At 52.2% G+C, this 13,152-nt stretch overlaps 1 protein-coding gene across 1 annotated transcript in view; it reads right to left on the reverse strand.

The window, feature by feature from the left end:
• TSPAN2 (tetraspanin 2) overlaps positions 1-10,885 on the reverse strand; it is a 32,199-nt gene extending 21,314 nt beyond the window's left edge. The window contains exon 1 of the mRNA XM_081122341.1: positions 10,715-10,885. Within this exon, the coding sequence (XP_080978467.1) occupies positions 10,715-10,783 (69 nt within the window). The 5' untranslated portion in view covers positions 10,784-10,885. The remainder of the gene's footprint in view (positions 1-10,714) is intronic.
• Positions 10,886-13,152: the final 2,267 nt, after the last annotated feature.

Below are 13,152 nucleotides of genomic sequence, written 5' to 3' on the forward strand. Positions count from 1 at the left end.
ATGACACAACACAGGAAGGCGCTCACACCCAGGGGCACCACCGGCGGCCGCTGACCCCCACTGGGCGGTGCAGCAGGGACACTAACCCTGCAGGTGAGACTCAATCATGCAACCGGCCCACGAGAAGATGTCGGATATCATTCTTGGCGTCATCATTTCTTCTCTGGGCACCCGCTGTGCGTTAAGCTCTCAGACAATGTGATGAAACAGGATGTTGAGGGCAAAAAAGTGCCCTCTATTCAAAAGGAGGAGTGAATAAAAGAGAAAAAATAAAGATGAAAAGATAGCGGTGAAAGGGACAATGACATACAAACCCATGTCATTAAATAGGGGCTCAGCAGATACAGTTATATTATGCATTTTCACCAGCAACTGATCTCAGTAGCTAACTTCCGGAGAGTTCACAGGACACAACGTTGCAAATGGTAAGCACATGTTTTTAGAGAAGACGGTTTGTGTTCTAAAGCTAAAGTAGCAGAAGACAGGACACAGACCCGATTAGAGAGCATTTAAAGCAAAGCAGTGGATAAAAAGTTTCCCTTAGGAAATGGCCACCTGCCAGAAACAAGTCATTCAGCAAGAAGCAGAACTTATTAATGGATTTCCATTTTATTTTACTGTATTTATTTCTATTTTCTTGGGATTGCTGATGAAATGTTCTATCTTAAGGACATTCTCACTTAGAAAGAGTTTCATAAATGACAAACATGGTTCTTATTTGGCCTTAAGTTGGAGGGAAGGTGTGTGATGATGCAAAACTGCAAAGATCCCCCCCGGACCTCCAGTCCGCCGGCTCCCTCGCCCCCAGAGGCTGGCCAGCCCTGGTCACAGAGCCAACACTCGCTGCTCTGCTCTCTGATGACTGCACCCAGCAGCAAGCTCCCCTTTGGGTAAAAAGATCACTTGGGCAAGTTCTCAGACAGCACGTTCTCAGACGGCGGGAGACACAATTCATTGTTCTGAGAAGCTCTAGACACACAGTTTCAGTTCTTTCTCCCACTTGGGGCCTCTGCTCTGGCTTAGGAAGGTCTCCTCCCTGTCCACCCGACTCACGGCTCTCAGCTCTGATGGCACATCCTCTGGGAAGCCTGCCTGGTTTATGTACCTTTGTGCCTCCTATAACCATGTCTATTTAAAATTTTCTATAATTTTTAAAATTTTTATTTTAGTAAATCCTGAGCTGTGTGAGGGTGGGGACAGGGTCTGCGTTGCTGTGTCCTGAGCATCTACCGCTCTGCCTTGGAGAGCAGGCTCCCAACAAACCTCTGTTAAATGAATGAATGGGGGGCCTTCACAAAGGTACCATCCAGGCTGTGCTATGGACTGAACTGTGTCCCTCCCCTCAAATCCATGTGTTGAAGTCCTAACCCCGGATGCAATGATATTTGGAGATGGGGCCTTTGGGAGGTAATTAGGTTTAGATGGAGTCATTAGTGCTCTGATAGTTCTCTCTCTCTCTCTCCCCTCCACCCCCAAGGCAGGAAGAGAGCTCTCACCAGGAACCAAGTCTGCCAGCACCTTGATCTTGGACTTAAAGCCTCCAGGGCTGTGAGAAATAAATTCCTGTTGTTTACAGGCAGAAGCGTACACGTTGCACTCAGATGAAAGAATGAAGTGAACACTGTATCCTTGCTTCTGCCGGGTGAGTACCACGTGTACACACTGTCTACACGACCCGGCTCGTTGGCAATTCTCTTCTCCGGGATGAATCGCACAGAGCTGGAAGGGACACTTCAACCCTACAGTTTCCATTAAAAGCTCTTAAGCTGATACGTGCTCTTGGTGGCAGATTCCCATCCTGGATGGACTCATGTGACGGGCTCTCCTGATTCTTCATGAGACTCACACGACTTCATGATGCCATGAGGGCGGCAGAGTCTCATCCTTTTAGCAGGCACAAGGCAGAAGCGCATTTGCTCTGAAAGACGATACTCATTTTCTGGAAGAGGAAAGCCAGCTCCCAACATTTCCATCCTAGTCGGCAGTGAAAGCAAGGCAAGGATTCAGATGGCTTGTTCTCAAAATCAAGGATTTTGTCAAGAAATACGGGAGCCTAATGCCATAGGACATCCCTGCAAAACCACCGCCGAGGAACCTGGCTGCCCTTGTCTCAGCATCAGGACCGGGTGAGGTGGAACTGGGGGCAGGGCCCCGGCAGTGTGCGACGAGACGGCTGATCGTGTGGAAATGAACTGGTTAGATAGCTGGGGTTCTGATTTCCCCTATGATCTTCCTCCTAATAATTTCCTGAGAAAAGCTCATGCTAAGAAATTCCTGAAAGACTTCCTTCAGGTAAGGATCTATTTTTAAATCAATCAATGCTTAATTCTCTGCGCTGATGGAAGGGTTCTGCACCCCAAACCGCAATAGAATCAGAGAAAGGGGAGTGTTCTGCGTATCTCGGAAAGAACATCGGGCTGTATATTTGTGCTAAACGTACCTTCTTCTATTTAGGTTGTTATGAAGTTCACTTGAGTGGATTAAGTGGCATGGCCAGGAGGCGGTACAGAGGGGCTGGGGGGGGATGCCAAGCTCAGGGGAAGGAAACCGCCTGATGAGAAGCTGGCTGTGAATGATCGAGCAGCTAACTTAAATATAAATAGTGCAAACTGTGTTGCAATTATTCCACGGTTTTATACATAATGCCTCTTCTCTAAAGAGATATAGGGAAGGGAGGAGGGGAGACGAGATCAGCAAGAACTGGAGAAAGAGACGGCTGTACAGTTTTCTTTATACAGCATCGTACATGGACCACAGTGCTGCGGGTTCGGTTCCTGGTCAGGGCACACACCTAAGCTGCGGTTTGATGCCCAGCCGGGGAGTGTGTGGGAAGCAGCCAATCGATGTTTCTCTCTCACAATGATGTTTCTCTCTCTCTAAAATCAATAAAAATATAAGGTGTCCCCCCAAAAATGTATGCACGCACTGTGAATAACTATAAAGGCAGTGATTAGAGGACATTTCATTTCCAAAATTGAGCTGTTAGAGCGCGTGCATTTTTTTTTTTTTTTAAATATATCTTTATTGATTTCAGAGAGAGGAAAGGAGAGGGAGAGAGAGAGATAGAAACATCAATGATGAGAGAGTCATTGATCGAGCCCGCAGCCCGGGCATCGAACCCCGATCGCCTGGATCCCAGGTCGACGCTCAACCGCTGAGCCACGCCCGGCCAGGCCAGAGCGCGTGCATCTTTAGGGGGCACCTGTACATCCTTGGGTAAGGGTTAAAGGAAAAGTCCGAGAGAACCACTCGAGCGCACAAACGGGATTCTGAAGTGTCGGTCGGTAACAGTGCCCGGCACCCAGTGTGAGTTGTTACAGAGAAAAAATGCGGGAAATGAACGTTTCGGTAGAACTCAGGTTAGACTGGGACAAGCCAAAACACTTAGTTTATTAAAAAGTTGGCTTGGATGGAATCCAGTAGAAATCATGGAAGTCCAGCTTGGTGTTCCAAAGAGGTTTTTCGTAACAGCCATTTCACCAGAAACCATTGTGGTCAGGAAGGCATTTACAGGGGCTGGACAGAGTCAAGCGCGCACGGGGAGGGCAAGGCGGGCTTCCTGGGAGAGGGGCGCGGCTTCCAAGGCCCCTGGCCCGGCCCGCCCGGGGGACTTTGCCAGTCCGGCCCGATTCTCTGGTGGGTCAGCTGACTCTTTCCCAGTCACCATGATGAAGGGGAGGTCAGGGCTTGGCACCCGCTTCGGAACATCTGCCAGCCGCTCTTCTAGAAAAATCTTACCTCTCCTGAGTGCTCACACTGAATGGCGATGCCCTTAGGCAGGATTATAACAAAAGCTCGCCCAGCACCTCCCTGGGGTGTTTAGTTGCAGCGGTGAATACGGGGCTCTAGGCCTCCTGGGTTTGAATCAGGCTCTGCCATTTACTAGTCTGCGATCTTGGGCAAGTCACTTAACCTCTCTCACCCTCAGCTTCTTCAATTGCAAAGTGCAGGTAATAACAGTGCCTCCCAGAGAGATGAACGAGTTCACATTACCCAGTTAGGGCAGTGAGTGCCCGGCGCTTGGTGTTATTGCGCTGGTAGGCTCGCTAATGTTACATTCAAACCGAAACTTAACCCTACTCGAGAGAGGAAACACCACTCCCATGGCACTGCTAACCACTCAGTTCTCCACTGGCTTCCTCTACTAACTTGGATGTTAGCTCTACACTTCTTTCCATGACAGATGGAATTCCCTGAGTTTTCTAAATCTTCTAGCTGTGCCAGTGCCCCTTTCCAGAAACTATGCTTCCTCTCTGTCTTTGGTTTTAGTTTTTACAAGACCCAATAAGAGAAAGACAGGAAAAATAATTTATGAGAGAAAGAATAACTATATTTAGGCAAAAGCTATCCAACAGAGCTTCCTCCCGTGACCTAGACATAAATGCTCTCTCTGTGCTGTCCAGTTCCGTAGCCACTGGCCACCTACGGTTACTGAGCACGTGCAATGCGGCTAGTGAGACGTAGGAGCCGAAGAGTAAATGTCGCCGGCGTGTTTTATGCGCTGCTTTGCACCTGCATTTCCGGATGCATCAAGGCTAAACCCAACACTGGATATAATCAACCTGGTCACAGATTTCACATTTTCCAAGCTGGGAGCATTTCTCAAACCTTATGTTCCCCATGCCCTAGTAAGTTAGCACAGTGAAAAGAACACAGGGTTTAAAATCAAAAGGCCTGGGTGTGAATCCCCGGCTTTGCTTCTCTCTAACTCTTTGATCTTAGACATGCCACCTACCGTGCCTGCCTCACTTTCAGCCTCTACATCTGTAAAATGGGGGTAATTATAGTATTTCATGGGATTATTGTGATTCGTGATCAAAAGGGCTCAAGCACTTTATAAACTAAGACATCATATGGATTTTATTGGCATTATTATTTTTGCTCCCAAATAAACCCAAAACGGACAAAGGCGGCAGGCCAGGGTCCCCTACTCCTCTGTACGCTGTGCTCTCAGCCGTCTGATATTCTCATCCCACTGGCCTCTTTCTCAGTTCCTTCTCTTTAATTCCTTAGTGACTGTGACGTGAGTAGCCTCAGCGGTCAGTACAGAGAACAGCCCTGAGGTGATACTGTCAGTTTTAAGGTGGCGGGTGGAGGCTACGTTCTCTTTTGTCACACGTGGTTGGAGACCCAGAGATGCTGCCTGGGTGATGTTCCAGAATAACACAGTGAAAGGCAACGGGCCACGGACAGGTGGCCGCCTGGTAGTTCTAGAAAGTATCGAGTCTTGATGTAAAAAAGAAAGTCTTAAAACAATAGTGGCAGAATGGTAACTGGAGTTAAGGGGAGCCAGGGGAGCGGGCCAAGAGGAAGGGCACCCCCTGCCCCACTCAGAAACGGGCGCCGCCGGTGGGTCCTTGCCCTCTTCAGGCCACACCTCAACCAGTGGTCTCAAAGCGTGGTCCCTAGACCAGCAGCGTCAGGGTCGCCTGTGGGCCTGTTAGAAATGGAAACCTGCGGAATCAGAATACATACGGTAACGGGATCCCTGGGCGATCTGTGTGCACAGTGACGGTCTGGCCGCCCTGGTCACCAAAGGCTTTCCCTGGTCACCCACTGGCTTCCCCTGGGCAGCATAGAGCAGGCAGAGGACAACAAGCAGTTCCTGTGCTGGGGTCAGTGCACACCACTTGGTGGCGGGAGCCATGCCCTGGCTGCCGAGCCTCTCCTGGGCGCTGAGGGACGGGGGGAGGCTACCAGCACAGCACACTGCCGGCCCTCAAGGAGCCAAGTCTTCACAGAGAGACAGGCACGAGTGTCTCAAGATCAAGGACCACGTCTTAATCACTTCTGAACCCCAGCACTTAGCAGGGTGTGGGGCACATAGTAGGTGGTCAGCACATGGTTGTTGAGTGACTAACTGTTGAGGAAGGAATCTCTCCTTTTGACATGCCCTTAATAAGCTACAAGATTCTTGCTAGTTAGTTAGGTTGGTTAGATCAGGGATACCTATTTCCCACTTCTCTTTACCTTTACAAACCTCTTGGATTCTGGGTTGTATTTTCCTATTTGTACTTCTAGTGTTTAAATACAAACAGCACTAATATCTTATGTTACTGAGTCTTTACTATGCGCATGCACCATACTTGCTACTTTACATATACTTTCTCATTTTATCTGCACACAGACCATAGATTGATGTTGGTACTTGATCATGTCCATTTTATGGATGGGAAAACTGAGGCTCAAAAAGGGTAAATGACTTACTAACCAAGCTCCCCTAGTGAGTAAATAGTACAGCCTGGAACCCCAGGCGGTGTGCTGCCAGTGTCCACCTTCCAGGCCCCGAATTCCTGGATACGAACAGCCACACTGCCTAGACCTGCCCCCGGTCTGCCAGGCGCCTGGAGCTAGAGCCCTAGCCTCTGCAGACTGACCCCTACCACTGAGTCCTGGCCCCTCCCAACCCTGAGTCCTCTCTTCCACATTAGGGGAGGCTGGGCCACCGCCACTCTCTTCTCACCTTGACAGAAATCAGAAATAAAGACTAGCCTGCAACAAGGCCGAGGAAATTCCTACGTGCCTTCTGGGGTGGTCTAGTTTTGGGGTGGACCCCAAAGAATACTTTTTTCAGCTATTTTTTTTTAAAACCAGTCTTTCTTACCGGTTGGAGCTCTGAAGTCATTATTTGAAAGAAGTCTGGGGAATAGGAGGAAGCAGTAGACTCAAGCATCTTTCACTCTCAAGGCCACGTGACACCGTCTTTCTTAATAGCACCTGTCAGGCATCACCGAGTGAAGCCCCAAAGCTGCGTTAATCGTGGTAAGAAGGAAAGAAAGCAACTTCGAACAAGCCATATATGGCATCTGACTTTCAACAATGAACAGTCCTGCTTCCTGCTGGTGGGTAACCCTGAGCAGCTCACAGAGGACAATGATAGGAAAACGCTAAGCATACAACAACAAACCGAGGAAGAAACAGTGCCCGGGTTTTTCTTTAAACCAACGTTTGTGGCTTGGTGCACTGTGGTGTGTTACTTATATTGCTATGCAACGGAGGAAAAAAATAAAGGTGACTGCAGTGAAAGGCATGGGACTAGGCTATGCAATTTGATGGCAGTGTCCGAATTTAGACCTGACAGATGTTGGGAAGGGTTTCTTTCATGTTAGACACCAACCACGATAACAGAAATCAATTTAGTGGGGTTTGTGGCTACGCTTTGCTTTTGTTTTTTAAAATTCAACGGTGATTACAGCCAGTGGCCCTGGGCCAGGGAGTGCTGTACCGGCCCTGCCAGGGTCTAGTTGAATGTTTATAAAAACAGGAGCACAGCCTAAGGAAACTTAAACCAACCTGCCAGAGGAGGTTGCAAATCGACTTGTTAAATTGCAGATTGCAAAACATACCCCACCCTGTCTCCGTGCCCGCCTTCTGGAGAGTTCCTGATAGGAAAGGAGCCCTGTCACCCAGGGGACCTTATGCCTCAGAAGGGCAGGCACACAGCCTCTAAGGATGTGTGTAAACATCACACTGAAGTCACAGCTCAAGCCTATCCTTCCAGAAAAACTGTCCCCCACCCTCTGCCCCTACCCCAAACTTCCCACAAACCCCTCCCACCAGGAAAAAACAACTTCAGAAACTGGGGTGGGGCTTTTCTGAAATCAGGTTCCCTCAGTTACAGTGGAGGTAGATATCTGGAGAGTTTATCCCAAACAGTGGCTCCCCCCGAAATCATTAGGTACCTGCCTCAGTTCGCCCCTCTCCCTTTGGTTGTGCGAGTACAGATGTGGGAGGGCTGCCTGTGACGACTGCTGTTCCAAGACCCTAGGCTCCCCACACCCCACCACCACCACCATGGAACTGGGAGACAGGAAGGCCCCATATTCCCCTCCTGGGCTCAATCTGTGCAAACACAGCACAAATCAAGAGGTGACAGGCAGGCAGAGAGGGGCTCAGTCCTCCAGACAAAGTTGAGAATTGATTATCTGTGCAAATTGGGAAGGCCATTTGTACCAAGCCCTCTACCCTGCACACTCATTTATTCATTCTGCAGGCATTTACTGAATGCCTCCTGCGTGCTGGTACTTTTCTAGACATGGAGATACCACCGTGAACAGGACAAAGAAAACCCCTGCTCTCAGAGCGTTCGACGTTCTCGTGGGGAACGTCCGCAGGTACAGACCGAGAAGATAAGGTGCGATCATCCTAAAGCAAAGACAGGCTGCAGGGCACTTGGGGAACATACACCAGTCCCCAACATTGAGGGGTAAGCCAAAGAGAGCTAACTTTTACTGAATGCTTCCTGTGTGCCAGGCACTCGATGATAACATTTTTCGAGCGTTTACTGTGTACTAGGCTTATAGGGAGGTGAGCTCGAATACTCTCCCTATTTCCTTTTAATCTTCTCAGCAACTCTGTTGCCCTAGTTGTGCAGATGAGAGGACCAGAGTCAGAATTAACCACTCAAGCCTTATCCCTTTCGCCAGATGGCAGTCACACCCACCCTTGCTCTGCTCCTCAGTGGGCAGGTGGTGTCACTGTCATCTTTGCCACCTCCAGTCCTGCCGTCCTTTGGCTCAGCGTAGATGTCCTCTTTTGCAGAGCTGTCCTGACTCCTCACTATTGCTGTGGCCTTTGCTAACCCCCTTCATTAGGTCATATATGTGAAAGGCCGTATCTGATCCCACTAGGCACTGGGGCACTGCTTTCTTCTGACTTCTCTTATTGAATTTCTGGTCAGAAGTGTGAAATCTGTCACTTGATTTTATACTGTCTGTTTTGTTGTTGTTTTTCTATATGCACTGGTCTCACTTCTTCACCTAGATTGGCAGCTTAGAGAACAGTGTTTTATATTTATGAAGTATATGTATTTATAAATTATGTCTATATTTACATATACTTACACACATATAAATTATCTTTACAGTGCTTGTTTAATAATCGTTTAACAGAGTGGCGCTCACGCTTGAGCATGAATCAGAATTAATCTGAGTCCATCCCATAGAGTTTGTGACTCGGCAGGCCTGGGATGGGTTGAGAATGCATATTTCTGACAAGGTTCAAGTTCCCAGGAGATGCTGATGCTGCTGGTCCAGGAACCACACTTGGAGAACCACAGGTGAGTTAGGAGTGTAAAGTACCACAGGGCTTAGCAGCCAGGAGGCTGAGTTAGAGTCCCGCTCACCAGCCGCGTGACCTCGGGCAAGCTAACCTATTTGAGCCTCCGTTTCCTCATCTGTAAAAATGGGGATAATAGTAGTATTCGCGTTAGAACTGTTGTGAGAATTAAATGTAATAGTGAGTGCAATGTGCATAATACTGTCCCTGACACATTGAAAACATTTAATGCTTCCTATTATCCCTAGAAAGGCTGGCACAACATCAGGCTCTAACAGGCACGGATCCCAGCCTCAGAATTCTTCCTGAGGCTCACCTACAACTCCTATTGAATTTGTAAGCAGTGAGAGTGAAGGGTGTCACTGAAGCATGACATTGACAATGAACAGCTTTTGAAATTAAGCCAGGCTATTCAAAAGAACAGCATAAAGGCCTTTAAAAACACCATCTCTCCCTGCGGTGCCGGGTGGAAATGCCCAGGTGTACAACAGTCATGTGTATTTTTAAAATCCAGGGGCTACCTCCTGCACGCCTTCCCCTGATGAAGGATGCTGAGCGAGGATGGCAACTTGGCCTCTGAGAGCCGCTGCTGGAGTCACTCACCCAGGCTTCTGGACTAATGGGTTGGCAGACACAAGCAGGGCCCATCATTCAATAATTAATTAGCTGCAGTCAGGGGAAGACAACCTCCCCAGAGCAGTTGGAACAACCACCCCCTCCTCCCTCCCAGTCGTTTCAAAGCACCCAGGCCCCTGCCGCTCCCTCCTTGCTCTAAGAACTTCACCCGCAGCAAGATCTGTATTTTCCTTCTGGGTCCACCTGAGCAGTTACACCGACTGACCATCTTGGGGAAGCCCGAGAGGGGCTGCGCAGTCAAGACCATTCTCAGACTTGGTCACACAGTCCCTTCGGCCTCAGAGAGGGGACCCAGGGACCCGGGGTGGCCTAGCCCCAGCCCTGTCCCTGTGATACAGGACACGAGGGTCCCGGCCCTGTCTCTGCGGACCACTAACCCCGGGAACGTTGCTCCTTCAGTGCAAAGTTGAATGAGATCATCCCTGGGAGCGTTAGTATGTGGCAGGGGCGACGCCGCGGCCCCCCCCTCCCGCTGCCCCTTCGCGGAAGAGCGTCGCCACCTCCTCTCATGCTAACACTCAGAAAAAGGGCGACCCCTGCCCCCCCGCATCTTCTCTCCGACCCCCATTTCCTGCGCAAAACCGCCACAGCCAGGAGGTGGGTGCCCCCGCTCGGAGGGGACCACCCCCGCGGCGCCGGTGCGGGGGCTCCTCCCGCGACGCCCCGGCCAGCCCGGGCCCAGAGGGAAGGAGGTGGGGGGGTGCGCGCAGCCGGGGGGAGCCGGCCCGGGAGGCGGGGGGCTGGCGACCCGCACCTGGCGGCGCCGCTGCGGGCTGAAAGCGCAGGCGGAGGGGTTCCCAAAGGGCAGCGCCGGCGGCTCGCCCCTTCTCACCGTTTCTCGAGGCGCCGCCGCTCTCCCCCCGCCCCTCCTGCCCCGTCCCCCTCCCCCTTTGTCTGCCTTCTTCTCACCTCCGCCGCTCGGAAACCTGCCCGCCCCGGAGCCGCGCGCGAGCATCAGTCCTGGGGAGCCCCGGCCCCGGCCCCGCCCGCGCCCCGCCCGGCCCTCGCCTCCAGGTCTCACCCAGAAGAGCAGGTTGAAGCCGAGCAGCAGGTACTTGATGCACCGCAGGCCCCCGCGGAAGCGCCCCATGCTGCGGCCCGCGGCGGGCTCCCGAGTCCCGGCCGGCGAGCGAGCCCGTGAGCGGCGGGAGCCGGCGGAGGGGGCGGGGCCTGATGGGGGCGTGGAGGGCTGCTGGGCGGGGCCTGCTGGGGGCGGGACGGGGGCGGGGCCTCCAGGGGCGTGGCCTGAAGGGGCGTGGCGGCCTTGCTGGGGGCGGTACGGAGGGCGGGGCCTGCAGGGGCGTGGCCTGAAGGGGGCGTGGTGGCCTTGCTGGGGGCGGGGCGGGGGCGGGGCCTGCAGGGAGCGGGGCCTGCAGGCGGGGCGGGAGCCTGGCAGGGGGCGAGAGAGGGCCTAGGAGGACCCCGAGGTGCGGGGCGGGCGGCGGGTGGGAGCTCATGCCGGGCTCTCCCCTGGAACTGGGGACCGCCTCCTTCCCCCGGATGCCAGGCAACGTGCCTCGCGGGCGCCCCCTCCCTGTGGCTATCGGAGCATCTGCCGGGAAGGAGCGTCCACCGGGACCCGAGACCCACTTAATGAGCGCCCTGGGCAGAGACTCCTTTGAGTTGAGCCTAAGGACGCGCCCCGGTGGGCGAGGGTAGAGGGAGAGGCAGGACCTGGGGCCGCCCCGAAGCTGGCAGGACCTGGCGCGGGGCACCCCAGCTGCGGGCTGTGGTTCTCTGGCGCGGAGGCCGCCTCCAAGGGCCCCCCACGGCCCCTCCCGCGCGGCTCCGGGGCCTCTTTACCTTAATAGGCGAGAGCGGGGCGCGGGCGCGGGGGGTGGGGGCGTCCTGCCCCCGAGGCTGCCTCCCGCCCGCACGGCCTGGCCGGGGGTGGGGGGGCGCGTCAGACTCCCCGGGTCCTGCCGAAGCAACCGACGGGGGGGGGGCTTGGAAGCGGATCCGCACCCCCGAGGATTAACTGTGATGCGGGGATGAGCGTAAAAGGGGGAGGGTGTGTTTTGCTTTGTTTTATTAAGTTAGGCTGCTGGTGGGGATTCGGCTCCCGCTCTGGTTGACTGAGTGTCTGCAGTATGTGGTGCCAGACAGCGGGGGGGCGACGGGAGCGTGGGGGCTCGGGGAGCCCCTGCATTAACTCAGTCGGACTTGAAGTGCCTGTTACGGGCCGGCCGCGCGGCAGGGAGCCCCCGGCACCAACAACGGGGAGGCAGCGGGCCTGGCAGCACCGTCTCGGGGTAGAGACGGATCTGTAGGCAAATAATTACCGCAGGGTAGGAGGCCTGGCCTCGCTGCGCCCGGCAGGGCAGGGCGGGCTTCCCGGAGGAGGGGGCCTGCCTTGGCCCTGAAGGATGAGCCTGAGCAGAGGGGAAGAGCAGCGCAGGAAGGAAGACACCGAAAAGTGGGACAGGACAGAGAAAACAAGGCCTCCTGGGGGAGGAAGAGCTGTAGCCAGCCCAAGTGGAGCAGAGAAGGGGCGTCGCAGAGATGCTAGCGCGCAGCCTTTAGGCAGCTGACAAAAGCACAAAGCTATCCTCAGGCCTCAGTTTCCTCATCTGCAACATGGAGATAATGGCACATGCCTCACAGAGTTGTGGGCATTCATGAGTTAATATTGGTCCAGTGCCCAGAACAGTACCTGGCTCAGAGTAAGTACTATATGAGGGTCGGCAATTACTGAATTGATTGTATCAGTCGACCAATCACTTTCTACCATGTTGCCATCTTTGCCTACATCTCTGTCTTTGGACATTTTGTTTGAGTATCCAAAGTGAATTTCATTTATGAAAAATGAGAAGACAAAAAAATAAAAATGAAAGTGACAATTCTGGTAATAAGCACAAGTTTCAAATAGGTATGAGATGAAAAGTCACCACGGATGCAGAAAGAGGCAGATCTTCAGCTTCAATCAAACACTTAGTGTTCTGTCTCTGTCACCTCTGTTCTAGAATAAAGAAACTAAGTGTAAGTGTAGCGTCTAGTACACAGCAGGCGTGCAATAAATCTCTAAGCTGAAAGGACAACAATGACATTATACTTCACATCTATTGTTGAATTTTAGGTCTCTAAGACAAAACACATTGAGAGATTCAACACTCTGGGAAAAGAACCCTTGTTATAACGTATAAATCTTTTGTTCTTTCATATGACAATTTTAGCACACAGGTATTAGAGACAGAGGTTGCCCGCCCAGCATAACAGATTCAGATTTTGAGTATAACTTCCCCAGCTTTCCCCCCTGCGCAAAGCTGTGTCTTATGGGAGCTGACCCTTGACAGGACTAGGGCATCCTAACTGATAACACATTTTCAAGAGCACATTATTATGAAAGCAGGAGACTTCATTAAGGGACAAAATAAAGAAGTTAGCCTTTCAAATAGGTGTGATGCAAAGCCACAGACAAGATAGAAGCTGGGGATGCCATGGTTAGGTTTCTGTTTTTAG

The sequence above is a fragment of the Miniopterus schreibersii genome, assembly GCF_964146895.1.
Source record: "Miniopterus schreibersii genome assembly, chromosome: 19".
Taxonomy (NCBI): domain Eukaryota; kingdom Metazoa; phylum Chordata; class Mammalia; order Chiroptera; family Miniopteridae; genus Miniopterus; species Miniopterus schreibersii.